The sequence below is a fragment of the Numenius arquata genome, chromosome 22, assembly GCF_964106895.1.
Source record: "Numenius arquata chromosome 22, bNumArq3.hap1.1, whole genome shotgun sequence".
Lineage (NCBI taxonomy): Eukaryota > Metazoa > Chordata > Aves > Charadriiformes > Scolopacidae > Numenius > Numenius arquata.
In genome coordinates this window covers 6,159,282-6,186,325 of record NC_133597.1, presented here as the reverse complement: position 1 = coordinate 6,186,325, position 27,044 = coordinate 6,159,282, and the positions used below count along the sequence as shown (strand labels likewise).

General features: G+C 45.1%; 1 protein-coding gene across 6 annotated transcripts in view; it reads left to right on the top strand.

Annotated features, from left to right (window-relative positions):
• The window catches only part of PRDM10 (PR/SET domain 10), a 32,992-nt gene extending 8,438 nt beyond the window's left edge, over positions 1 to 24,554 (top strand). For 3 of the 6 annotated variants that reach the window (XM_074162313.1, XM_074162318.1, XM_074162315.1), the window contains 18 exons: positions 23 to 230; positions 617 to 858; positions 1,914 to 2,117; positions 4,105 to 4,177; positions 4,823 to 4,940; positions 5,804 to 5,933; positions 7,806 to 8,033; positions 12,962 to 13,309; positions 14,710 to 14,865; positions 15,567 to 15,746; positions 16,493 to 16,603; positions 17,862 to 18,062; positions 18,632 to 18,775; positions 19,951 to 20,121; positions 21,226 to 21,366; positions 22,889 to 23,057; positions 23,634 to 23,746; positions 24,261 to 24,554. In XM_074162313.1, the coding sequence (XP_074018414.1) occupies positions 23 to 230; positions 617 to 858; positions 1,914 to 2,117; positions 4,105 to 4,177; positions 4,823 to 4,940; positions 5,804 to 5,933; positions 7,806 to 8,033; positions 12,962 to 13,309; positions 14,710 to 14,865; positions 15,567 to 15,746; positions 16,493 to 16,603; positions 17,862 to 18,062; positions 18,632 to 18,775; positions 19,951 to 20,121; positions 21,226 to 21,366; positions 22,889 to 23,057; positions 23,634 to 23,746; positions 24,261 to 24,497 (3,174 nt within the window). In that variant the 3' untranslated portion in view covers positions 24,498 to 24,554. Of the gene's footprint in view, positions 1 to 22; positions 231 to 615; positions 859 to 1,913; positions 2,118 to 4,104; positions 4,178 to 4,822; positions 4,941 to 5,803; positions 5,934 to 7,805; positions 8,034 to 10,795; positions 10,808 to 12,961; positions 13,310 to 14,709; positions 14,866 to 15,566; positions 15,747 to 16,492; positions 16,604 to 17,861; positions 18,063 to 18,631; positions 18,776 to 19,950; positions 20,122 to 21,225; positions 21,367 to 22,888; positions 23,058 to 23,633; positions 23,747 to 24,260 lie in introns of all 6 variants that reach the window. The other 3 variants (XM_074162317.1, XM_074162314.1, XM_074162319.1) reach the window with 3 other exon arrangements.
• The last annotated feature ends 2,490 nt before the right edge of the window (positions 24,555 to 27,044 follow it).

Sequence of the window (27,044 nt, the reverse complement as noted above, 5' to 3'; positions counted from 1 at the left end):
TGTTTGTGATCTCTCTCCTCAGGCATCATTACCGGTGCATAACCAGGTGTTACCTCCTATGGAGGCAGTGGATGGTTCTGACCCTTTAGCACCTCTGCAGAACCAAATGGAAAGGATGGAAACAAAAGAGGAAGATGATGAGGACGAAGATGAGGATGAAGATGGGGAAGACACTGACATGGATGAGTGGGATCCAGATCCGCCTCGCCCCTTTGATCCCAATGATTTGTGTAAGCATATGAAGTTGTATGTAGCATATTAGTTGCCCTCCCCTTTTTTCTTTCCTCTCCCTTAGCCCTTTAGTAAACGGAGCTGAAAACCATTCAGATTTTAGCCGTAGTAAGTAAATCCCTTTATACCTGGAAATGGAGACTCATATTGGGCTGCTTTACTGAAAGGACAAGATTCTGTCTCAGTTGGAGGAGTCTCTGGGCTGCTTTGTTCTTCCCTTTGCAGGAGGCTGCCCTCTCTAATGTTTTAAAATGTGGACAGACTGTTGGAATAAATGTTCCCGCAGCTGAGCCAGAAATGTTTAGAGAGAGATAAGGCTGTCTCTTCTGAGCTGGTGCGTGAGTGTCTGTCTGACAGTCGTGTCCTCTCTGACTTTGTGTTGTAGGGTGTGAAGAGTGTAATAATGCTCATCCCTCCGTCTGCCCGAAACATGGACCTTTGCATCCAATCCCAAACCGGCCTGTGCTGACCAGGGCGAGAGCCAGCCTCCCCTTGGTGCTCTACATAGACAGGTTTTTGGGAGGTGTGTTCTCCAAAAGGCGTATCCCCAAACGCACGCAGTTTGGACCTGTGGAAGGACCCCTGGTCAGACAAACTGAACTCAAAGACTGCTATATCCATTTGAAGGTAAGGGGGTGTGTGCGAGAGAAGAGGAGGGACCAAATTGTGCTTAAACTTTGATTTTTTCATGAGTTTGTTGTTCTGCCTTGATCAGTTACTTCACTGGAGATGTTCTTTTGTTACCTCCATCTCTGAGCGTAATGCAGAAATACCCACACTGCTTTGGCTTGGAATCTGCTCTGTTATTCAGGGAGACACAATGGTGGTGAATATTTTAGCTTTCTGATATATAGATGTTATAATATATAGGACTCCTAACGTGGAATGCTGTGAATCACTCTCGCCTGGGCTGAAGCAGCATCTGGACACAAAAATAGCAGCCTCGTGTGGGGATGTTTTGCAGCCATTATTTTGTGTCATGCTGCAACTTAAGTTAAAATTGTTTTTCATCTCCTTTCCTTTCTCTCCCTGACAAGACACAGGGGAGAGGAGAGGTTTTTTTCCCCCTTCCTCATGCCAAGTCGTTGGCATTGAGGTATAATGGATTTGACTGACTTTTATACATGTATTTACTGGTTTCATTACTGGAATTGGTCCTTTATTTGCTGGAGGTCAGGTCCACAGTCTTGGGAGTGCTGGTCTCTGACGGTCAGTGTCTGACAAGTTGTGACCACAGGCAGATTCAGTGACCCGACGGAAGTTTGGTTAAAGAAGTGCTGCTTCCAGCTTGAGGCAGTGTCCTGAGGCAAGAAATGAAAGCAGAAGTGGGTCTGCCAGTTCGAAACATCTGCCAACTGATGCTGCATAGACTACTAAAGCTTCTTGTACCTCCTTTATAGCCACACATCAGGTTCTGTGCCCGACGCTCTTAATGAATGCTTCTTGCCCTGGAAAGCCATGGAAGGCTCCATTATGTCTCCCTAGTTAAAACTCTTACCTGTTTTTAAGTTTTTTTTCTAAGTGCTGCCTGTTTCTGCATCCTTGTTAGCGAAGTGAGAAAATTAACTATGCCTTCTTTGTTTTCCTGATGTAAAAGTTGCATGGTTACAGTAGTTTAATGTTGGTTTTTTTGAACCTGCTGCCAGGCAGTTACAGCTACATGTAATTGGATTTTGCTACAGGTGTCACTCGATAAGGGTGACAGAAAAGACAGAGATTTGCAAGAGGACCTGTGGTTTGAACTTTCTAGCGAGGCTCTTTGCAACTGGATGATGTTTGTGCGTCCAGCTCAAAACCACTTGGAGCAGAACCTGGTGGCGTATCAGTACGGTCACCATATTTATTACACAACCATTAAAAACGTGGAGCCCAAGCAGGAACTCAAGGTATGGCATTGCTCGTGTTCGTGGTTCATTTTTCTACTATGAAATCAAATCGTAGAGTTCTTACCTAATAAGTGCTTCTCTAAGTGCTAGAGGTGATTGCCGTAAATAGTTTTAGGGCTTTTTTTTTTCTCTGATGAAGTGTCACTGCAGTCAGTAAGCACTTAGCCACCGACTTACAGATTTTAAATGAGCTTTGGCTCAGGTATAAAATGAGGAAGTTTAAAATAAGAGTATGTAAATGATTTATCTGTCACTGTCATGCTTTACACTGCATGTATTTTGCTGATGCAATCTAATTTTTATTGCAGCAGTCTTATTCTTTTTAGTTCTGGATGCCCTTTCCAGTTAGTCCTGTGTGCCCTTGACTTGTTTTCTTGTGCCCTAAGTGAATATGGTCTCTCACTTTCCCTGGCTTTCCTGGAACTTTTGAAACTTTGCATGTGGAAAATGATAAAGGATATTGTGGCTTCCCAAACAATAGTAACTAGTGAGTTGCTTTTTGTTCCCTCTAAAAATGTATTGATTACTTTGAGCTCAGAGCAGCGTGGCTGGCTGAGACGGCCTTCCTTTTCAACATCTTTTGGGGAACTGGGGGCAACCAAAAAACTCTGATATCAGGAAATTGTTTGTTCTTCTTCAAATCTTTTCTTGCACATAAATTTCAACAATTTAACAAAAAACCAGTTTTCTACGCGTTTAGCTAAGCCAGGGCAAAAGCCCATTTACACTCTTGTTGCTGATCTTTAAGAGTAGGATTCTTTTTGCTTTCTCCGAAATCCTTAATTTGTTTAAGCTGAATCACTAGAACCCTTGTTAATTCACTTTAAGTGTATCCAAACGTCATTTTCTCAACAGCTTTTTAAATCAGTTTGAAATCAGATTTCAATTAAATCTGTACAGACCCACCAATTTTTCTTGGTTTGTGTGTTAGTAGTGCCTTTTGGGGTAAAACTGGTTTGATAATTGAAAGCGAATTACCTAGGCTCTTCCTCCCCAAGTGGATTTAGGGCATTCATTTAAATTTTGTCCAAAGATTGAATTAGAGAGAGTTGAAGTCGAGAACTTCTGTATTGCATGAGAGGTGAGTAGTCAGGGAGCTCTAGGCTTTCTTTGTCCAGCTCGTCAGATTCCCGCACAGGTTCCTGCTAGCGAGTCCTTGAAGGAGTTAGAAATGCCGCTCGCCACCGCTGTGAAAATGCCCGTGGCCCACTACAAATTTAAACTTGCTTGGGTTTTTCATGCCGAAAATGTGTTCGTGCCTCTTTTAAGAAATCTCTTTTTAAAATTGAACCTTTCTAATCAAGCAATAAGATAAAATAAGAAAGGATGCAAGAATTCGCAGTGAAATGTGAGCAGCTGATTTTAGGCTTTAATAAACTTCATCTTTTTGCCTCCCGTGGTTCTCTCTGCTGAAGGTGCCCTAAATCCCTTGGATAATGAAAGCGGGTCTGGCACGCTGCAACCTGGAGGTTCTTTGTTTTGGGAAGGAAGACCATATTGCTCCAATCCTTCAGAAGTTGAGAAACATTTTAAATGAGTCTCTGTGGACGGTGCTGCCTGTTGCATATGTAAAGAGAGCAGGAAATAAATGGGAAATCCCCAGAGCTACGAACTTTTCTGTTCCTTTTGGTACAACAAGTAACAGTACTCTGCTGACATCTATACTTCACAATCATACGGTCACGTCCAAAGAGATTAATTTTACTTCCTTTAGAGCTACTGGTAGCCATGTGTGAGATTAACATTCATATTAGGAGGCTGTACCTTAAAATTAAATGGATATGCTTTCTGAGCAAAGCTCTTTTATTCCTCAGTGGGGGCATATTGATCTCAACAGGCTTTATTATTGAGGATGAAAGGAGCAATAAGAGTTAGCGGTCGAGGCAAGTGAAGCAAATGTATTGCTTAAAAACCACTTTTAAAAGAATTCCCCTTAGTTCCCGTTCCATCTAAGGAAGCGTTCTGTTATCTCATCTCCCCGCTGCAGGTGTGGTACGCTGCCTCGTACGCGGAGTTTGTGAACCAGAAGATCCATGACATATCTGAGGAGGAAAGGAAAGGTAACTTGGGCTCTTCTCTTCTGTTTTTGCGGTGTGGTGGTGGCTGGGTGTTGTGCTTCTTGGTTTCAAGTATATGGCCTGCCTAGTGCTCCCAAATTTCTGGTAGGTTAAGAAAAGTTGAACCAGGCCTAGATTGTATTTTTGGGACTTATTTCTGCTAACTTTTCTCATGCTGATATTACAATAATTGCACCTTCCGCCTCTGTTCCTGGGAAGCATTGGGTCGTTCCTGGAAAGAGGTGTATTTCTGTACTTGGTATCTAACCTTGAGTCTGTGTCATAAACTTTAGATGGAGAAATTTTCTCCTGACCTCCCCTAACTTAGGCCAGAGCCCCAATCCTGTAGGTGCTCCTCCGCATGAGGGTAAATCTCAAAATCTCCCGGAGTTTTAAGCAGTGTTTCTAGATGATGTGAATTGTCCCCAGCGACCTTTTTGTCTTTCCCTGATGAGCTGTAGTTGTGCCACAGTGCAGAGGGGATAAAAGCAAAGCTAAATGGAGCAGCGCTGGGTATTCTGCGATCTGCCTGACCTTCAGGGGAGAAATACGGCCCACAGAGGACAGAAAAGCTTGGGGGGAAAAAAAATGAGGCGTTTAATTGGTGGTGACTGAAATGCTGTTACTGACATTTCCGATTGAACGTAGTTCTCAGAGAGCAAGAGAAGAACTGGCCGTGCTACGAGTGCAATCGTCGCTTCATGAGCTCCGAGCAGCTCCAGCAGCACCTCAACTCCCACGATGAGAAGCTGGACTTCTTCAGCAGGTACCGAAAGCTTTAGCTTTGTCTGTGTATGGCTGTGGTGCTTGCCCAAACTCCCAGAAGGAAGGGTCTTTGCCCTACAGATCTTAGTGAGCGGCTGGGGTACCCATGGGAGAGCGGCTCAGTGCCTGAAGGTAAGAATATGGCACCAGGAAGCTGGTTGGTGTAAGAGACTTTGCTAAAAAAATAACTTGAGGGAAATAATACCCTGTTGAAACTGGTGAATTTTTGGGGGTTTGCTTTTGGTATTTTTGCCAATGACTTCAAAAATTGCGATATTTCAGTACGAAATATTGAAAAGCTGATGCATCTCAGATGTATGTGGATACCAAGCTCTGAGAACGAGACTTTGAGTGCTTTGGCTCCTCGTTGGGCTGGCAAGATAGTTTTCCCTGACCTAATTAAAAGCTGAACCTACAAACATCCATGAGAGCAGAAGACGTTGGTGCTGCCCTTTTCCTGATGGTGCCTTTATGGGGAGGGATGTTATGGCTTCAGGTTTTAAGTTGGTTTTCCTTGTGCACTTGTTCCATGTAGCTGAGAATTCTTTCCAGCACACTGTACACTGGGGCGTTGGAAGCAGGAGAGTTGCTAGAAGCCAGTAGTCCTCTTAGTCCCACTATCAATAAAATAAATTTTAATGTTTTCTGGATTTTGATTTCTCATAGAGCACAAAATAAATAGATACCAGCCAATACCCTATTTTTTTTTTTTTTCTGCCAGAATTTCTTCAAGTTTTATTATTTGCTGCATGGGTGGATAGTGATGCTGTGAAAGAATGCGTAAAATCAGTGGAAATTCCAAATCCATCTTTTTTTTTTTTCTTTCTTTTCAATCTCTAACCTGGAGCACTGTGTATTCTGCAGAGCCAGAGGCCGAGGTCGTGGGCGAGGAAAGAGGAGGTTTGGACCAGGCAGACGCCCGGGGCGCCCTCCCAAATTCATGCGTATGGAACCAACCAGTGAAAACGGGGAAAAGTGTGAAGAAGGGACGCAGGTATATTTTTGGGGATGGGGAGGAGAAAAAACAAGTGTCGTGTGGGATGTAAACTCAACTAAAAGAATTTGGGGCATCGGTGCAAATTGAGGATGTGCTTTGGACTTAGACCCCTGTCGTTGGTTTTCTAGCTGTGATTCCCTGCCAGCGGAGCACACTACTCTGTTTCTATAAAAATTGTAAAATCACTTGCATTTCTACAGCAACTTTCATCCCAAAGCACTTAGCAGTGAGATAGGTTATTGCGGCAGTGTCGCAGCATCGCAAAAGAAATTTAGACAGTAAAACTGTAATGGGAATTTAGGTTCGTATTTGTCCTTTCTGGAACGTGAGGTCAGAGCCTGCTCTTCTAACTTGCTGGTAGAATTAAATCAGTCTGAGCTCTGATTCTTTATGATGTTTTAATATTAGCAGAAGGGCCTCCTGTAGGCATTCTTATTGCAAAATATTCTCTTGCTTGTGGCTGTTGGTTATATTCTATGGGGACCTAATGTAATGCATTTATAGAAGTAAAATACTAAATTCTCTCTGATGCTGACCATGCTTAGGTTGTCACCAAGTCCTTTTACGAAAGGCGTCCCAAGGGATGAGTGGCCCAGGTTTATGACTTGGCTGAAAGCTGCTCCCTGGAGGGGTAATTTTCCTCTGGCATCTCCCTGGGTCAGGGTTCAGTGCTGACTCAGAGGGAGGAATGTAGACGTTGCCCATAAATGCCTGCCGCTTGTTTTCTGAGCCTGCAGAATTGCCCTAAAGGTCGCTTTAAGCGCAGACGGTTGCGAGATGACCCTCTCTGCAAGCTGATGTGACACAAGCCAGCCCCATGTAGACAACTAAGCATAACGCTGTTCCCAAACTCTGAACTTCAGAGAGATGGGGCTCACTGGGCTCAGTCCCAGGCTAGTGGGTCTGAATAGCCTCTGGACCGGGGGTGGCTCGCATCCTGCCAGCTTGGAGCGTGGCCCAGAGCCGGCTCACGTGTGTCTGCGCAGTCGAGCGGGGCCACGGTTGTGTCCCAGGCCTTTGGAGGTCTGCCCACCTCGCTAATGACTGGGCGGGAGTTCATCTCCTCAGTGATGTCAAGTAAGAATCTATGTTTGGGTGGTGTTTTTTTTTTTCTTTCCTCTCGTAATACAAGAGGATTCCATCCCAGAGGAGTTATTGGAACTTTTATGGAAAGAATGTAGATTTTTGGCAATAGCTTCCTGCTCCCAACGCCTTCCCGTTGCTTTTATGCTAATGCAAAAAAAAAAAGGAGGAGAACAGCTTTGTGTGATAAATAGAAGTGCTGTACACAGCTGGGTAGATGAGAGTATGCAGAGCTTGGAAACTGGAGAGCAAAGCATAGAGTGCGGCGTATAACGATCGCATTTGTCACTCTCCAGCTCTGCACTCCAGCTAGTCTGTTAGAAAGGAGAAGACACTGCATAACAAGACGTGATAATGTTTCAAAGTGACCATAATTTCAACGGGACAGAAATTCTCTGCTTTCCCTGCTCTGTGATCGTAAAATTTTTCACGGCTCAGCCTGTGCCATCTTTGGTTAGAGCAGTAATAGGGTCACCAGCGCAGAAGAGCTTTCTTGGCTGTTAACAGCTGGGTCGTTTTAATTGTCTGGGTCCAATCAGACACCGTGATGGCCAAGAGAATCACCTACCTGCACCCTTCGTCCCTGGTGCTGGGAACATTATCGCTGTAGGTGCAGGTGATCCAAGAGCACCCGTGAGACACAGTAGGAAAGCGTTAGTATAGACACGTTTTGGTTAGAGCTTGTGCGGTGAAATATGTAGAAATCTTGTTGTCTGCTGAGTGTTATCGAAGCGTTTTTCAGTGGGTGGGGGGAATAATCACTGGTTGTATGATTTGCGATTTCAGGACTTGCTGCATTTTTCCAGCAAGGGGCAGTTTGATGAGGCCGGACAAGCCGCGCTGAACGGTTTGGAGCAGCAGGAACAGACTCCAGTGCCATCAGAGACGCAGTCGGCACTGGAGCAGCAGGCGGAAAACCACCCGCTCCAAATCCAGCCGCAGCACGAGGAGAGCACGGTGCCTACGCAGAGCACCATGACAGCAGATGACATGAGGCGGGCGAAGCGTATCAGGGTAAGCAAAGAGGAGATGGCGGATCACATCTTCTCTCACCCGGAGAACGCTGGACCTGCCTGCCAGGACCAGCTGGGCTCTTCCTCCCGCTGTCCTATCCATTTCCAAATCCCGAATAAAGCGTCTCGTTCCCAGCAATTTTCTTTGCACTGAGAGGGAGACAAATCTCACGTAAAGAACTGGTATCTCATGAGATGCTAGTGAGAACTGGTCACCAGTTGGAGCCCATTCAATTCCAGCACAGTAATTCTTTCATAGAAACACGGTCCCTCCAAGCTGGCAAGCGGGAGGGCTACAAACAGCCGGCTGAATGGTGGTGCTGTGGCACAGACTAATGACTCGTTCACGGCACCATCTGTGTCTCTCAGAACTCTTGTCTTGCAAATAGTTGCCAGAGAGAAACCGCGACCCTCAGTTTAAATCCACTTAATTGATGATGATGATGCTATTTAGCGATAAAGTCCTTTCTTTGGGTAGAAAAACCTGCCCGTCTCTGAGTTTAAACCCTGTGCTAAGAGCTTTCTGTACCGACAGCAAATGCTTTGAGCCTGGGCTTTGTGTCATCTGGGTGAGCTGTTTTTTCTCTACTAGGAGTGGGAGGGAAGTGATTCAAGCAAATAATCCTTCAAGCCGTGTAACCGTGAGATGGGTTTATTTAGCCTAAAATCTTTTTCTTTCTTCCACGTGTAAAATTTTTGATTACAGAAAGGAACAGCTGCAACTGGGGGTAAGACTTCATTTTTAGGGGATGAGAGAGGATTAGAAAAAAGTTGAGTAACTCTGTTTAGGAAGATGTTGAGCCAAATTCTGCTGTGGGTTTGCAGCAGCATGTGTGCGAGAGCAGCGGTGGGGTTACCCCATAAATGCAGCAACATATCTCAAAGGAAGAATTTGGCTCGGGCACGTTAAGACTGCAGAATTTGTAACCATACAAAATGCTTGCACTCTCTGAATGGCAAATTTCTACCAGTAATTTGATTTTCCTATATTAAAAGCTTTGGGGATTTTTACTGAATGTATTGAAGGGGGGTGGATAACAAAGTGCAAAGATGGATGCTGAGTTTTTGACAGTAAATAATATGGGTTTTTACTGCTTATGATATGCCACAACTTCCTCAGTAGAAGGTAGAGGCCTGGGTGTGATGGAAAGAGGAGGTGTTGCCTGTTTTCCCAAACTTTTGAACCCAAGATTCAAACTTCAGATGTTCTAAAACACTAAATAGGGAAAGAAAGGGACAGAAACTCTGAAGTTACTTCTTTGTCTTGTGATGTAGGTTTTGTTCCTTGGAAACCCATCACAAAGGGATGACAACCAAGAGGGGTGCAGCGGTGGTTTAGCCGTTGGTGACGTGTTTGTGTCTCCATATCTCCCTAAATTCTCATACATCTGGCAGCTCGTATTCCTGGAGATGTTTCAAGATAGAGGCACTGGCAGAACGGCAGGTGGATGGTTGCTTAGCACGTTTCCGTGTTGCGTCAGACTGTGAGCAATGAGAGCTTGAGAAAAAGAGTGAACTAGCAAGTGTTATTTTTCTAAGCGCTGAAAAATCACAGCGAGCTCTAGCACCCGACGAGCGCTCCTTCAGTTCAGCTATTCCCAGCACCTTCTTATAATAACATGCACTTAACATTATAAGCAAACAAACACTTGGGTTTAAGGCGTGTAGTACATCATTCACTTCCAAAGAACAGGAAGAAAGTCTTGACTCCTGCTTATGATCTGGAGACCTCTGTAGCTTTAGTTCTTCCTTATTACTCATGTAGGATTTTATTGTCAAAAACAGTAGTTCTTTGTGAATTCCTTCAGCTTTTCTAAGGTTTAAGGCAGCGACGCCCTGTGAGTGCTTTTGTTCTAGCTGGAAGCACTGACTCTGGTGCCCCAGGGTTCAAGCCCTGATAGGAACAGTTCATATTTCGGCATCTGCTTTAGAGCCTGTGGAGTTTCCTTGGAGATCAGACCTTACATACGGCAGTCGTGTCCTTAGATTGAAGAGAGGTGCCCCCACTCTTCAAGATTCTCTTGTAACAAACTACAGGAACATTGTGCTCCGCAGCCAAAATGAATATTTGTTTTTAATTCCGTTCTGGGCAGCGCCCAGAGTGTCTGTGAACTGATCCCAGAAACATCTGCATTTCCAAATTGCCTTTTTTTTTTTTCCACATACAGACCTGATCCTAAAATGTCCTTTGTGTAGGTGACTGCTTTACTCGGAGGAAGCAACTGGCAGGGATAGGGACATGGTTTGGAAAGCACAGTCGCTTCCTTCACGTTGAAAGGAATGCAAGCGGTTGTATAATCAGGAGTATGAACAGTAAGATGAGGTTGAAAAAGAAGTCCCTAATTCTTAACTTTTTCACCCTTCTAATCCGTGCCCTGTTGACATCCTGCCCTAATTATTCCCTTCCGCTACAAGCGTTTCATTCTCACTGGGGCTCCGCGGTACGCGTTACGTCATTAATCAACTCTGAGAAAACATGAAAGGTCACAAAACACCTTCCAAGATTATCTGTGGGTTTTATCTGTGCCCTTTAACTCCCCTTGGGTAGTTATTAACTACAGGGTAAACCTCGAAGAGCTGCTTAGTGTTTCCTGAGGCAAAAACTTCCCGGGAGTTTTGCCTGAGTAAAGAGTAAGCTCTAGCTGAAGAGCTGGCCCTCGTAGTGACCCTCAGAAGCGTGACGGTTGCAGAAGTCAAGGCTTCTGTTTTGAAGTCCGTTGCATAACATAAGTATTTTTCTCTCCCTCAATGCTGCCTGCTCAGCTGGAGCTGCAGGTAGGTTTGGGTTTGGTTTTTTTTGTTTCCTTGGGTTTTTGCTGTATCTAATTGAATGGTACGTAACGCCATCGCCTTCCGTGTTGTTTTTGTCCAACTTCCGTTTAGTGCTTCCTGACTGACCCCGCATCGTAAATTGTCACATTTGTTCTTTTTTAAGCAACCAGTGTCCAAAACTGTTACCCGAACAACAATTCTTCTAGTTCTTTTCATCCTAATGAATGGCAAATGTAAGGTGAATATTATAGGACTAGTAAACTACTTGGATGAAATACTATAATATCCATCTTAAAGCTCTGGAGGATTTGTTTACGTAATTATTTGCACTGGATTGATGTTATCCATTAAAGAGACGACACTTAGTTCTCTTTTTCCTGTTTTTATAGCTGATACTTTATCTAACCAAGGAGTGGTAAAAGGCTTCACCCTTCTGTAGCCTTTGAGATAGCAAAGGGACTGTGCTGATTTACGTGGTGTCCGAAGCCTGGACTGCTGCCTTAGAGTCAGAGTGTCAGGGTTACAGGTAGTAACAGTGGAGTTAAGAACTTGAAGTCCATCTCTTCAACTATTTATTAGCATCCCCCTGTAGTTAAGGGCAAAATTATATACTTCTGACTCCAAGCAACATGTTAATTTTTACATGGCATGTGTCTTATCTTTCCAGCTCACGGTGTGACTTAGAGCAGATCCCTGTTTTTCCCACTGTCTCCACTGGTAAAACGGAGAATGGAGATGATGACAACCCATGGGAGGGCTCATCTGGGGCTCCTCTATGAAACTTAGCTTTTTCTATAGCAAAACAGTTGCTGTCACGTTCCTTTTATTAGAATGAAAGTATAGGTTTCCCTCTGCAGTTCAGATGGTGAAAAGGATGGTTCAGGTTCACTGACTTGATCTCTAACACAGCAGTTCACAGTATTCCCAAGCTGTTCCCTCATTCCAGCAGAAAAACTCCTAACTTTGCTTTCTCAGTTGGCCCGCACTTAAGGGACACAGCGAATGTCAGCTCAGACATTCCCCCAAGAAAAGGAGAGAGGAAACCAGGGAAATCTGTTTGCAGAAGTCTTGAATGTATCTCCTGGAGAAGTATGTAATATTGAACGTATGTTCACGTTCTCTATTTATCCGAAGGGGAGGAAGGGAAGAAATAACGCTGATGAAATGGTACAGAAAAGGTAGACTGAAGGAAGACAGGCACCAGAAGAAGGCAGGGACTGAGGAGAGAAATTGTGCACAGCAGGAGTGGAGAAAAGCAGAGAAGAGCAGCCCAGTTATTAAATTTTAACATGAATGTTCGCACAATGCTCAATTCACAATATTCTTAGTTTCTTGCAATACCAAGAAAAGCAATTTCAAGTTCGACTGTGTATAATCCAACTACCCTTTGAGTAGACAACAGAGTTTATCACAGTTCCTTTTGATTTAGCACCTGTGTGTGTGTCTTTTGTCTTTCTTCATTTTCAGGCCCTTGCACATGACGTGCTAAATGGCAAAGATAAGTGAATTGCTCACAAGTTCTTACCTGTTACCTCCAAACCTGCCATTCTGCCCCTGCTGTAATGTTTTGAAACTCCATTTTTCTTTCTGATAATAACAAAAACGTTGAATGAATGTTCTACCCAAAGTTTTCCAGGCAATGCTAAACCACCGCTGCACATCGCTTTGGTGATCTTTGGTGCAGAAGCTGATTTTTGTAAAGGGCTGTGGAATTTCATAAGCCCCGCTCCTGTGAAAGACAGGGCATTAGCTTGTCCTTCCATTGTGTGGTGGCTGAACTTTTGACCCAATCCCCAAAAATCAGCTGGAATTGCAACTTTTCTCAGGCCCGGGTCTGTACTTCAGAAAGGATTTAGTTTTATTTTACAGAAAAATGCCATGGTAGAGACAAAAGTTAGCTAAATGGGCAGAAAACAGGGACTGGAGAGGAAACTCCTGCATTGTGTTCTTCTAATTCAGTGTGTAACTGCAGGTATATCCCTTAATTTCTGTCTGTCACAGCCCCTTCTGTAAAATGGAGATGGAATCTATAACATAAAAGCATTTTTTTGAAGTTTAGGTTCAGTGATCATCTGGTATATTTAATTTTGAAACTATATGGATGTGGAATCTATATGTCGTAATAAAAGGTAACGGTCCCTTCAATGTTTCTTTCAGAACGCCGCTCTTCAGCACCTCTTCATTCGGAAATCCTTTCGTCCCTTCAAATGCCTCCAGTGTGGGAAGGCTTTCCGGGAAAAGGACAAGCTGGATCAGCACCTGCGGTTCCACGGACGGGAAGGGAACTGCCCTTTGACTTGTGACATCTGCAACAAGGGCTTCATCAACAGCGGTGCTCTCGAGAGCCACATGAAGTTCCACATGGACCAGAAAACCTACTCCTGCATTTTCTGTCCCGAGTCCTTCGACCGCTTGGATCTGCTCAAAGATCACGTGGCCGTCCATGTCAACGATGGCTATTTCACCTGCCCTACCTGCAAAAAACGCTTTCCGGATTTTATCCAGGTGAGATGCCGTGCTGACTGGAAGCACTGCCTTCTGGGTCTCTTGAAAACATCCTGTGCACGAATTTTTCGGTGCTGTTCTTACGTCACACCGCGTTCTCATGAGATAAAGGGGTCCGTGTCACTCAGAAATTAAAAAGGAAGAGTGACCAAGCATTGCTAGATGTTGTCTTACGTTATTAAAGTGCTCTTTCCACTAAATCACTGGAGTAGGGAGTAAAGCAACTACTCTGTGTAGTGTGCAGAGCCATTGGAGAAGATCATTAATAGAATTTAAGGGTGTTGTTTCGATGCTCAGAAAGAAAAACCTGAGACGTACCATGTACATATTCATTATCCTTCATATGGACAAAGAGCTGGATACATCTTGCTTAAACTGGATTTCTACATCTCAATTTATGTCAAGTAACAGGAACTGACAGACTCTCCAATAGGCTAAAGGGGAAAGGATGGGGAAAAGTGATTCACTAACACAATTCTGTCCTGGCAAAAAACCTTTATCTTCTGTAAAAGATGGACAAGAAAAAATGCTGATGATTCAGAAATGCTGTGCTGCAACCTAATTCCCCATAAACTTTCCAGTGAAACTGAGCCAGTCAGAAGAAGGTCCCATGGCTTTTTTCCAACTATTCACCTCTGTTTTGGAATTTAAAGATGATTTTTTTCACTTGGTGCTATGTGATAATTAAGTCTAGTCATCACAGATTGCTGCCTACTTAAATACTTTTATGTGGAACGGATAAAAGATACTGAGTCGTTCCGTGTGTGATTGGTATTAGGAGATGGTAAAGAACTCGTTAGAGATCCATTTCTTGAGTAGTGCTTGGATTTCAAATGTCAAACCTCATTAGTTACTTTATCGGGGGGAGAAAAAAATCCCACTAGGTGCTTGCAGAGGTCAAGGATAGTCCCAAAGTATGTGAAAGTAATTGCCGTTTAGGAATGGCGTGCAAATAAATGCTTTTCTGTCTAAGTTTTGTTTGGTTGGTTTTGCCAATTGTAACTGCAAGCTCATTCTCTCTGATTGAAAGGAATTAGTCCTTGCGTTTGGATTTCTTATAAATGAAGTAAAGATAATGAAGGCGGTAACTCGAGGATGACTCACTAAAACTGGTACATCATGGTCTTTTGCTGCCCATTAAGTGCTCAACTGTGCAGTAGCTGATGCCTTCAAGAATCAGTCTTGAGGAAAGCAAATTGTCCCATCCAGATGGATCACAGAGATGTTATGGCTTTGTAGAAACTATTGCCAAGGTATCAACTGTTCTGATGATAAAGTACTTTTTAAGCCAAAGCAGATGAGAGAAAGAGTTCTCTATTTATTTTTTTTTTTTTGCTAAGTTTCCCGCACACTCTTCTCTTTTGAATAACTTCTGTTTTTTCTATGAACTGCAATTCTAGGTCAAGAAGCACGTGCGCAGCTTCCACTCGGAGAAGATTTACCAGTGTACAGAATGCGACAAGGCTTTCTGCCGACCGGACAAGCTGCGACTCCATATGTTGCGACACTCAGACCGCAAAGACTTCCTATGCTCCACGTGTGGGAAGCAGTTCAAGGTAAGATGACTCTTGACTGGATGGTTCCCACTCCGGGCGGAGAACACCATTCTTTAACAGAGTTGAGTTAAGAAAACTTCTTGCTGATATCAATGGATTAATAATATTCCTGGTCGAGGTGCCTGTGGTCCATGGGAAGCATCTTGTGACACCCAGATGCCTTTCCAGATCCCTCCAGTACAGATGGAGAAGGCTGAGCCGGGTAAAGTGTGGTGGCAGCAGCCTGCTCCTTGTCTCTTCGTTTCTTCTGGGCTACTGAGGGACTGGATGCTTTTGGGTGAAGAAGCACATTCTAGACAGCATGTGTCTGGAGAGGCTGGATTGTTCTAGGTTCAGCACCGTTGTAGGACTTGAGGGTCCTCCTCAGTCCAAGAGCATTATTTGATGCAAATTTGCAGCTGAGTTGAGCACTAATGTTTTAGATAAATTCAATGAAAAGCCAGAGTGGAGGAGTTGGTTATCATTGAGGCGGCTAAACTAGTTTTACTTTGGCTCCTGCTTTTGTGGCTGAGCAACCTCAGCTTGGTTTGAAGGATAAACCCAAGCTTGAAGGGTTCCTGTTGAGTTGTCCAACGCTGAGCGTGCAACTCTGGCTCACTGCGTAGCTGGAGAGGAAAAGCCAAAGAGGTCTGGGAACAATGTACACTAAGGCAATAAGTGGTGCTGATATTTTTTTCTCCCCAATTGCTCTTTTCCCCTAGAGGAAAGACAAGCTGCGAGAGCACATGCAGCGGATGCACAACCCGGAGAGGGAAGCCAAGAAAGCCGATCGAATCAGCCGCTCAAAAACGTTCAAGCCTCGGATAGCTTCCACGGACTACGAAAGCTTCATGTTCAAGTGCCGGCTCTGTATGATGGGTTTCCGACGGAGGGGGATGTTGGTGAGTGCATGCTCTAGTTTCTCTTACAACTTCTGTATTCAATTTTGATGACTAGTTAAGGAATAAAGATGGAATTCCAAGGGTTGGAACGCAAGGATGCTGTGAAACCGGGAGAATTTTGTAGCTGAGATTATATATCTTTTTAACAACTGTTCCATTGCGTATTTCATCGCCTGTGTTGTATGTCTGGTTGTCATCACCATCTCTCAACCCTAACGCTGATAGATGTGCAATGTATTTAGCAGAACATGAGATTAATATCTTGCCTCATTCAGCCTCACTGCCTCAGTTTTCCTGACTGTCTTTCCTATTTTGTTGTTTCTCCTCCTCGAGAGGCCTCTCCTGGCCGTGCCCTGTAGCTGCCACGGTCTACAGGGCGTTATGCAGCAAGGGATCTTATTTGCAAATAGTTTATGAGGGTTGTTATCTCTGCTTGCAAAAGCCTCCCTGAGCAGAGGTCCTTCACATTACCTCACTCTCAGCCGTGAGAGTTCTGGCAAGCTATTTTACCCCTTCCCATCTTATTTTGATTAGAGAAGCTGTAAATGAGATGTAGCAAGACCGTGTTTGCCTTCAGCAGCCGACTGTGAATGCACAATAACCCTTGCAGCAGCAAATGCTTCCAGTGCTGCTGGCTGCATCATTAGAGCTTTGGTTTGGCTGTTGTCCATGTCTAGGAGAAGCAGCAATTGCTTGGCTTCCATCCGTAATATGCTCTCTTGTTCTCTTTGTTTCTCTCTCCTAAGGTGAATCATTTATCAAAGAGACATCCAGACATGAAAATAGAAGAGGTGCCAGAGCTCACGTTGCCCATCATCAAACCCAACAGAGATTACTTCTGTCAGTACTGTGATAAGGTACGTAAGGAAGTCACCCCTCGGGGGGAAGCTCAGTCCTAGACCTGTACGCAACCGATTTGTCTCTGCACAGAAATGTCTGCCAGGGTTTGTAGGGGTTTTTTTGAGGTGTTTGCCAGCAACATTTCTGCAGCAGTATCCAACAGAAATTAAGATGAAATGCACTTGGGCCAGGGCAGCTGGGTGCCGATTGAAAACTGCAGGTCTCCTTTTCTGCTGGAGTTGGTAAAACTTAAATACTGGGATGCAGTAAGCAGTCACCCACCCTTCGTCCTGTATCACTTCTTGCAACTCAGGACGAAGTATCCTGTCTATGTAGAATTCCTCAACACCAATTTCTTTTGGTTTCTCTATCAATTCTGAGAGTTAGTCTCTAACTCCTTGGATTTTAAGCTGTTTACTTAGTCACATGCCAGTAATTCCCAGTGTTTGGTGGACCTGAAGCTTTTTCTGCACTTTGGGTTCCCGTTCTTACTCCCTGGCTTTTGCTTTTTACGCGTGGGGGCCTTTATTTACCAGGGAGCGTGTTTTGCATGACTGTTCTTATCCTCGGTACATTCTTCCGTGAGGCCTCCTTCCTTTTGTTTAAAGGGGAAAAACCAGATAGTTTTAAATAATAATAAAGTTTCTTTAAGGAAGCTGTGGCTGCCCCATCCCTGGAGGGGTTCAAGGCCAAGCTGGAGGGGGCTTTGAGTGACCTGGTCTGGTGGGAGGTGTCCCTGCCCAGGGCAGGGGGGTGGAACGAGATGATCTTTAAGGTCCCTTCCAACCCAAACCATTCTATGATAATATCACACGATATTCGTTTGTTGATATGCCTAAAAGGAATTTAAAAATGTGGTGATCACTGGTCACTAATCACTATTAAAACTGTTTGATGCTTTGCGTGAGAGCGGAGGCGTCAACCCTCATAACAAATTAACATTGGAGAAATTAGGACTTCGGTGTTCAGTGGCGTCTCTGACATTGGAATTCAAGTATCAGGCCAAAAAGGTTTTCCCTTAATCCCTTACTGTGACACAGCGTGTTCTCAAATGGTTCTGCGTGCTGCATAAAAAGGGGTTGCCTTCACAGGTTGATTAATCACTGGGAGGTGTGTGTATATTCATGTATTTTATATATATATATTGTAATTGGGGATTTAACTAAGTGCATTGACTCAAGCAACACGTAGACCTTCCAGATAAAGATACTGGTAGCTGTTTTCTGCGCAGACACCAGGATGACACCGTTTTCATCGCAAATCTCAACCCTGCAGGTGTATAAGAGCGCCAGCAAACGCAAAGCGCACATCCTGAAGAACCATCCTGGTGCTGAGCTACCTCCCAGCATCCGGAAACTGCGCCCCGCGGGTCCGGGAGAGCCGGATCCCATGCTGAGCACCCACACCCAGCTGACGGGCACCATCGCCACCCCTCCGGTTTGCTGTCCTCACTGCTCCAAGCAGTACAGCAGTAAGGTACGGGCTCTCCCCAGCGATGCTTTCTCACCGCGGGCTCTGTCATCTGTCAATCCACAAGCAGAGCTCTTTGATTCCGAGTCGGAGGGCTGGTTTCCTGCTGCATGCTGACAATACAGCCGCAGCCTGCTGGTTTTATGGCAAAAAGGTTCCCCAAATAGAGGGCGTGAACTTGAAAGAAGAAATGGAAATGTTCTCAGAGCGCGGTCACAAGTGGAAAAGCTTGGAAAGTGCTCACTGACAGTGAAAAGGGAGTGGGAGGAATAGGGAAACAAAATGCAGAAAAAGGGACCTCCGGAAAAGGTCCCCAAATATCTGGCTGTGTTGGGGTAAAAAAATTATGGGTTGTGACATTTTGGGCAATATTTCGGTATCAGATAACTCTGATCAGCAGGAACTTTGTGATCCGTGTTTCCTTCTTGCTGACCAGAGCATCGCAAAGTGTGAAGCTTGTTGCTGCCTTACTGAGGGCAACTTAAAACCTGCGGTTCCTCAGGGCTGTGTGATTTGAGTCGGCCCGAAGCAGAGCTGCTGCGCGTCTTCCTAACGCTCTGTTGCTTTCTCTGTAGACGAAGATGGTCCAACACATTCGCAAGAAGCACCCGGAGTTTGCTCAGCTCCCGAACACGATACACACCCCGCTGGCCACGGCTGTCATCAGTTCCACTCCTGCCGTTCTGACCACCGACAGCACCACCGGGGAGACGGTTGTGGTAAGGACTCCAGAGACCCTAGATCAGGCCGACGGAGGCGAACAATAGAACAGGAGCCTTCTGGTGTGCTAGTCGTAGTGTTTACTTGGCAGGCGTCGCTTTAAAATGTGTGTTAAGACATTATTTGAGATCGCTTCTGTTGAAACTGTGTGTTTTAGTTTTGCTCTGCCAGGAATTCTGTATTTCTTTCTAGAGCTCTAAGGATTTGTCTCCTTTCCCTACTCTGTTCCCTTCTTGAATTCAGACCCATATGCTACTGACTCCGCATAATTCTTCCCCGCATTCCTACTTAACTTGGGAATACACATCTGGATTTTCACTGGGACTGTTCTCCTGAGGTGCTTGCATTCCTCAGGATCAAGAGGACACGTTTAAGTATGACTAGGGACTGGATCAAACTGTTCAGAGGAGTCAAAATCTCTCTGTAATCCTTTGGGCAGTGCAGAACGGAGCACTATGAACCTCCGGTGGCTGATCTCTCCACTGTTAATACATCGGCTGCTACAGAAGTGAAAGTTGAGACTAGAAAATCAGTCTTGTGTCCTTTAGTGGAGCTGGGATGCTCCGTAGGTTTTAAAAATCTTAACCACAGTTTAAACTTCCTATTTGAAGACAGTAACTGGATAAAAGACTGTTGTGCTTGAAAACAGGCGGATTCAACCAGCGCACTGTTGGCTTCATACGCTTGATTTTTTTGGTGCTAAATGTCTTTACACTGTTTAGAAAGACAGTTGTCAAGAAAAGTATCGCTCTGACAGGTGAGGAGGAAAGGCGGAATACGTCCCAGAAAGACTTTTTGACTTGGAAACGAAGTCAACTCTTTACAAATGTAGGATTTTTGTTGTCTAATAGAATACTGTTAAGTCAAAAGATAAAAATATTTTTTTTTTAATTATTGTATTTGGTAGACCTTAATGGTCCTGACTAGCATTTAGACAGAAGAGAGCAATCCTAATGGATTCCTAGGGAGGAATCCTAGTGGAAATCCCTGGTGATTGCTTATGACCCCATCCTCGGTACACATTAAGCTCTTGGAAATAAATGACTGGGCCGAATGTGTAGGTGTAGGGTGTAAGTGTAGATTCAGTGTGATGAAAGAACTGCAGCCCTGCCAAACCATTCAGCCCAGTAGACAATGATGGTCTGTATCTCTCTCTCTCTCTCTCTCTGTTCAGACAACAGACTTACTGACGCAAGCGATGACGGAGATATCCCAGACCCTCACGACGGACTATCGAACTCCCCAGGGGGATTACCAGCGAATCCAGTACATCCCAGTGTCTCAGGCCACCACTGGCTTGCAGCAGCCCCAGCACATACAGCTGCAGGTCGTTCAAGTGGCCCAGGTGAGTAACCTGCTGGGGGACCCCCTGTGCTTTTGACCCCCTCCTTATCAAGCCTGTGCTTTCTTGGGGCTGTAGCCCTTGGAAGTTTAAGGAATAATTAAAAAAAGTGATGAAGACTATTTTTTACAGATAAATTGATTGATAACGCTTAGGTTTCTCATCATAAGCATCGTGTACTGGGCACAAATAGTCCCACCAGTCTCGGTCAGCCTCCTGGAGACATATCAACACCGTTCTAATTTAGTTCTACCCATCCGGGCACCCTTGCTCGAGTCTGCTCTGGGAAGGTTTTCCAGCAACTGGGAAAGTGGGTCAGTGGGTGACCCATTTTTGCAGTCAAGATGATAATTTATGCTTCCTTGTTCTCAGTGAGCCGGAGCCAAAATTTGGAAGTACAGAAAGCGCTTGCTTTTTCCTCTCCGTATCATCTATTAGAATATTCATTCTCTGTGATGCTCAACAGCCTCCTTAAGATAATAACAGAGCGTAACTGAGCTGAGGAAAGTAACTCGGGCAGCTGTAAGATGTTGCTGCAGCCTTCAAATCGATTGTCCACTGGGTGAAGCCGAAACTACTGTGTTTGTATTTGCATCTGAAATTCTGTGTTCTCTCTGGTCCCTCATTACAAATCAAGTTATGAATTTGGTTAATAAAGACCTAAACAGCGGCCCAAATTAATATTGACTGTGGCTTTTCTAATGACACGAGAGCATGAATGCTGATTCCTGCAGCTAATGTTAATTTTATCGAGATCTGAGACTTGTAATTAAATCACTCCAATTGGTATCGTTAGCAGGTGTTGCTCAAAAAAAGCCTTTAATCAGTGAGACTCTGAGCACTTGTCTTGATAGTGAGCTATGGCAAACTACGGAATTGGATATGCGGATTTTGAGGAAGTATAGATTTTATAGAAAGCTGCTTACAAAGAAGGATGGTCCAGTGGTTGACACTAATCCTTTTTTTCAGACCCTTTGGTTTGAGTCCAGCCTCTGGCACAGACAGGCTCATACCTCGTCCCAGACATTGTATCACAGAAGAGGTTTATTGGCTGCTTCTGCAAATAATTAAGTATACGCCTCTGCTTTGATATTTTTTTTGTTCCAGGCTACCTCACCTCACCAGTCCCAGCACTCCACAGTGGACGTTGGGCAGCTTCACGACCCCCAGACGTACACCCAGCACGCTATCCAGGTGCAGCACATCCAGGTCACAGAACCGTCCCCAGCAGCTCAGGCACCATCCCAGGTATTTCCTCTTCTCTCGCAGGAAATGTTTTCCCTGCCAATCTGCTCAGCTGGCGTTCCATGTGCTGATGCAGGAAACAGAGACTTTGCTATGTCATTTAAAGGACCACACACAAAATGACTCTCACATGAACATCTCAGACGATCAAGTAGTTTCCAGATGTTCCTAGGGTCTGTGGGGGTGTTTTGTTGTGGTGGTGTTGGGGTTTTCTGTTTGGGTTTTTTTTTTCCCTAACTGTGTACAAGGTAGAGAGAAATGGCTGGGAACAGACAAATTTGCAGCTTAAAGTTAGTCAATTGAAAAATGTACATGGGAACTGGCTTCTGAAATATATGAAGTTCAGCTTTTCATGCTCTTGGGTAGAGTTTAGCCTCTCATCTCTGTTCTCTGCCACAGACTGACTACGTAACCTTTGGCGAGAAACTATTTCAGTTTCCCCATCTCTGCTTACTAACTATGGAGTAAAGCAAGTTGGAGGAGCAGGAGGAGAACTTTGCAGTTCCTGTGCTCGATATGCTATAGAATCATAGAATGGTTGTGGTTGGAAGGGACCTTAAAGATCATCCAGTCCCATCCCCTGCCCTGGGCAGGGACACCTCCACTAGACCAGGTTGCTCAAAGCCCCCTCCAACCTGGCCTTGAACCCCTCCAGGGATGGGGCAGCCACAGCTTCTCGGGGCAACCTGGGCCAGGCTCTCACCACCCTCACAGCCAAGAAGTTCTTCCCCACATCTCATCTCCATCTCCCCTCTTTCAGTGTCAAACCCTTCCCCCTCCTCCTATGGCTCCCCTCCCCAGCTTTCCTGGAGCCTCTTGAGGGACTGGAAGGGGCTCGAAGGTCTCCCCGGAGCCTTCTCTTCTCCAGGCTGAACCCCCCCAACTCTCTCAGCCTGTCCCCACAGCAGAGGGGCTCCAGCCCTCCCAGCATCTCCGTGGCCTCCTCTGGCCCCGCTCCAACAGGTCCATGTCGTTCCTGTGCTGAGGACTCCAAAGCTGGACACAGTACTCCAGGTGGGGTCTCCCCAGAGCGGAGCAGAGGGGTAGAATCCCCCTCCTCGCCCTGCTGGCCACACTCCTTTTGATGCAGCCCAGGATACGGTTGGCTTTCTGGGCTGCCAGCACATGTTGCTGGCTCATGTTGGAGCTTCTCATCCACCAACACCCCGGAGTCCTTCTCCTCAGGGCTGCTCTCAGTCCATTCTCTGACCAACCTGTGTTTGTGCCTGGGATTGTCCTGTCCCAGGAGCAGGACATTGCACTTGGCCTGGCTGAACTTCATGAGGTTCTCATGGTCCCACCTCTCCAGCCTGTCTAGGTCCCTCTGGATGGCATCCCTTCCCTCCAGCGTATCGACTGCACCACACAGCTTGGTGTCATCGGCAGACTTGCTGAGGGAGCACTCAATCCCGCTGCCTACCCCCATGTTTTCCCTTAAGAAGGGTATATTTGTAACAGTGCAGAGGTGGGCAATCCTTAGTGCACTGAGAACATTTATATCTCTTTTTTTTTTTTTTTTTTCTAGGTTGGGGGTCAGCCTTTGAGTCCCTCCTCGCAACAATCTCAGCAGGAACTCAGCCCCTCGCAGATGCAGACAACTACAGCGACACCAAACCCAGCCCTGCAGCAGCAGCAGGGGTCTTCCGTTCAGCACACCTATCTCCCCAGCACCTGGAACTCATTCCGGAGCTACTGTAAGTGTCGGAGCCTGGCTAGCGTCTGGGAACTAGTATGTGCTCCATAGGGATAGTGGTTTTTTTAGAGCTCGTTAAGCTTCGTGATTAATATTTATAGAGGTCTAAGGAGATAAACAGTTTCAGAGGAATGAAAATGGCTGTACTAGCTTCTGTGCTGTTGGCTCATAATCACCCCATACGTGGTTTGGGCAGCCAGACTGGGCTCCTTTATTCCAAGGAACTTGGATTCAGCAAGTTGCTGAAATTCAATTGTTGACATTTGGGTGGATGCTTGAAAGAATCATACAGAAGATGAGGGCGACACGAAATGATTTCTGCCATCCACGCAGGTCTGGATGGTGATTCTGTGATTTCTTGGGTGTTGTCTTGGCATGAATTGCCAAATCTGCAGCTGATGGTGGCCGGCATAATTCTGTTGAGGCCTGTAGGGTTTCACAAGGCTTTGCAGTACCCAAATTTGTTTTCAAAAAACACTGTTTCGGGCTTGAAATCTTCCTGACGTAAGAGATTATCTTTCAGGGTGGTCTTTGAGTTGGTCTGAAGGTCCTGATTCTCCAATTTCCATTTTTTTAGCATCTGAGATTCAGATGATGACCATTCCCCAAGGCCAGTACGTGATCACAGAGACGGCTGTGGGTACACCCGTCACCACTGTCAACACCGGGCAAGTGAAAGCAGTTACTCAGGTAAGAAAAACAGTCATCCGGAATAACGGATCGGGCTTAAAGCCTTCAGTTTGAAGGTTTGAGGAGTGCCAAAGTGATGACTGGGGCACAGAGAAGAATGGTGTAAGCAGTCCAGCGTAAGAAGGAGGGCTGTTGTACTGCATTGATATTGGATGTTGGAAATAAAACTTCTGCTAGAACATGTGGAAAATGGGAAAAAAACCTTTCAGAATAGTTGTATTAGAAATAAGCTATTTTGATTTGTAGCGATGGGTTGTGTAATTGGTTTACCCATTTGTAAGTTAACCAAATCTTAAGTAGTCCAACGCGTTTCAAAAGAAAGGACAAGGATTATGTTGCTCTCCAATGCATTTTAAATGAAATATAACTTAATTTCAGAATTCCTTGCTCATTCCAAAATCTCTTCCGGCACAGCAACAGGGAAGTTACAGACTATTAGAACAGAGAAGTTACAGAAGATGCAACAATTATTCCTTTTGTTTTGTTTTGTTTTTTGTATATATTCCCCATGCAGACTCACTACGTGATATCTGAAGGTCAGCCCGACCTGGATGTCAAACAGAACTCTTCCCTCCCCAGCGAGGTGCAGGTCGGCGTTTCCCAGCCCCCGGCCCACACGGATTCCTTGGAATCGCAAACCAGCAGCCAGCAGCCCACCACCCAGTACATCATCACCACCACCACCAACGGCAGCGGCGGCAGCGAGGTGCACATCGCTAAACCCAGAACTTTCTCAGCAGAACACGAGTGAAGCGGCCTCGCGGTGCCACTTGTCACCTCCCCCGAACGCCCAGACACACGGAGCTCAGTATGTTTTAAAGTACACGCTCCCTTCAACTAAAATCTTGGAGCTCATTAATGCTTTAAGAGGGTTTAAGTCCCCGGTGGCTGTGAAGAACCGCCCTCAAAATCCTTCTGGGATGCTATTTTATGCAGCTTTTAACAAAAAAGGACAAGAGGAGAAGTGAAACCTCTGCTTGCTCTGGACTTTATTTTTGGCATGTCTGCTGACCCTTATTTTTTTTCCTTTTTGGAAGTGTCTCCAGTAAACAACTTTATATTTCAATTGTATGGGGAAAAGCTTGCCTAACTGCAGGTTAACCGGCAGGTTGTTGTATGTATATTTTTAATAGGAGCCGTTAAACAGGAGGACGTGGTGTAAATTGCCGGAATATGGCAGAACTGAACCCTGTGTCTTTATTTCAGCAGCCAAGGGGAAAGGGAATGTGCCAGCTCACTGCCAGCAGAATTCCTGGAGAAAAAGAGCAGCAGCAGAACCGGCGGCTCCTCGCGTACGTTGGCGGGGGATGGATGTAACAATGAAGCTGTGAAGATGTGCCGAAAGCAGTCCATTAAATTATTATCATTATTATTATTATTATTATTTTTCCAACCCTCTAGAACTGTTTACACGCCACCTGCCCTGCCCTACGTTACCAGGCAGTGCCAGGAAGAACGGAAAGTGCAGTCTTAAACCCGCCTTGTGCGGAACAAAGCGATGGGAATCACAGTAGCGCGTAAGGGGGTAGGACAGAGCCACTCCTAGCTCTTTTTTTTTTTTTTTTTTTCCTCTTCAGCATTTGCAGGGAAAACCGCCTTTTTTGCCTGTAAACAAAAAAGGCTCAGTTTAGCCTGCAAAAAGCTGCTTTTGCTGTGACCTAAAGGTAGTTGTGCCAGGAGAAAATGAGAGTAGAGGAGCGGGGTCGTCGTCTCTGGTGCCACCTCAAAGTGGACGTACTTTTTCCCCTCGAAGACTGGATGGAGAGTTGATTCCTCCGATTTTTTTTTATTTTTTTTTTTTCCAAATAACACTTATTAACAATGTGCTGTCATTCCTTTGGACAGGTCCATAAAATGACCAGCCCTGGGCTCAGGAAACAGAAGAAACATGTTAGTGGACCACTATCTATGGGACGCAGAAAGCCATCTGGGAGGGTTGGTAGACCTGGTCTGTGTACAGAATCCATGTTACATTTAGGGACCAGGAGAAAGGGAAAGAGAAGGTTTATCTTTCAAGGCAGTGTAATTTTTTTTTTTCTTAGATAATTCTCCTTCACAGGTCTTATTGGTTGGTTATTGAATGCCTTCTGGTATTTGCAAGAACATGATAACTCCACTGCCTCCTGGTGGGATATACCGTGTATGTCTAAACCTCCATTCGCTCCCAAAAACCCATCCCACAATGTCTGTGCATTAATAGGATACATTTATTTATAAAACAAAAGCAAAGAAGGATGTTTTGTCTTCATGGCCCTTGAGACTGAAGAACCGAGGGAGTTTTTTTGATGAGTTTTCTCTCGTGCTGCACTGAGGTGGAATGTGGGACTCTTTTGCACGAGTATCCCACAGATCTAGGTGAGAATTCCCCATGTGAGTGAGCGCTGCAGATGTCCACAGGCTGTGGTGTCTCTTAGACGTGAGAGAACTTCACTCTCGGACCGGACAAGGGGAGGTCTGGTTCCTTGTGGGCAAAGCAGGTATTGCTTTGGTAATTAACATATCTGTTAATATGGCATGGAAATGGTGACTGTGCGTGATGAGATAAATCAGATTGAAAACACTGGCCAGCTGCTAATGGGTTTTGAGGTAGCCTTGAAGTGACTTGCCAAAATGTGGATTAATTTGTTCCTGGGATTTTGCTTCTCTTGCTGTACCACCATACCGGGGCGCTAACGAGATGGGTGAAGTTAATGAGGACCAGAGCTTCCATTTAGTCAAGTGCGGTGATGAGTGTCTTTTAAATTTGGCGGATTTGGGAGCCCGTAGACTTCAGCAGTGTGGCCAAGAGTCCACAATTCCCACTAATTAATTTGGAGTTGTGTGGCTGAGGGCTTGGGAATTATGGTGTGGGTGTTGCGATGACGTTGGTGTGGGAGAAGAGAAGGGAGACTTTTTCGTCTTGGCTTTCCTCGGGCTGGTAGATGATTTAATAACGAGTCAAAAAAATGGTATGAGCAATAGGAAATGGGATATTCCAGGTGGATACTGTGCTACAGGAGCAATTTTCAAGTCTTAAAATGTCTGTAGTCTTTATAGATGAGGTTTTTTTGCCCTTAACGATATTGCAGAAGTGGGGTTTAAAAAATATTTTGCTCTCTTCAGCTTTGTTGGAAAGGCTCACAGAGTGAGGACACTGGTAGCAGTTATTTAAAGATGAGAACTGCAAGATACTCCAGAAAACAATTTAAAAACAGCCACTTTGAACTCAGATCTTCCTTATCAAAGCTTCTCCTGTGTCCTACAGCAGCAGCTGTGTCCTCAGTACCTGCGTTCAGAGATTTTTTTTTCAAGCTCAGTA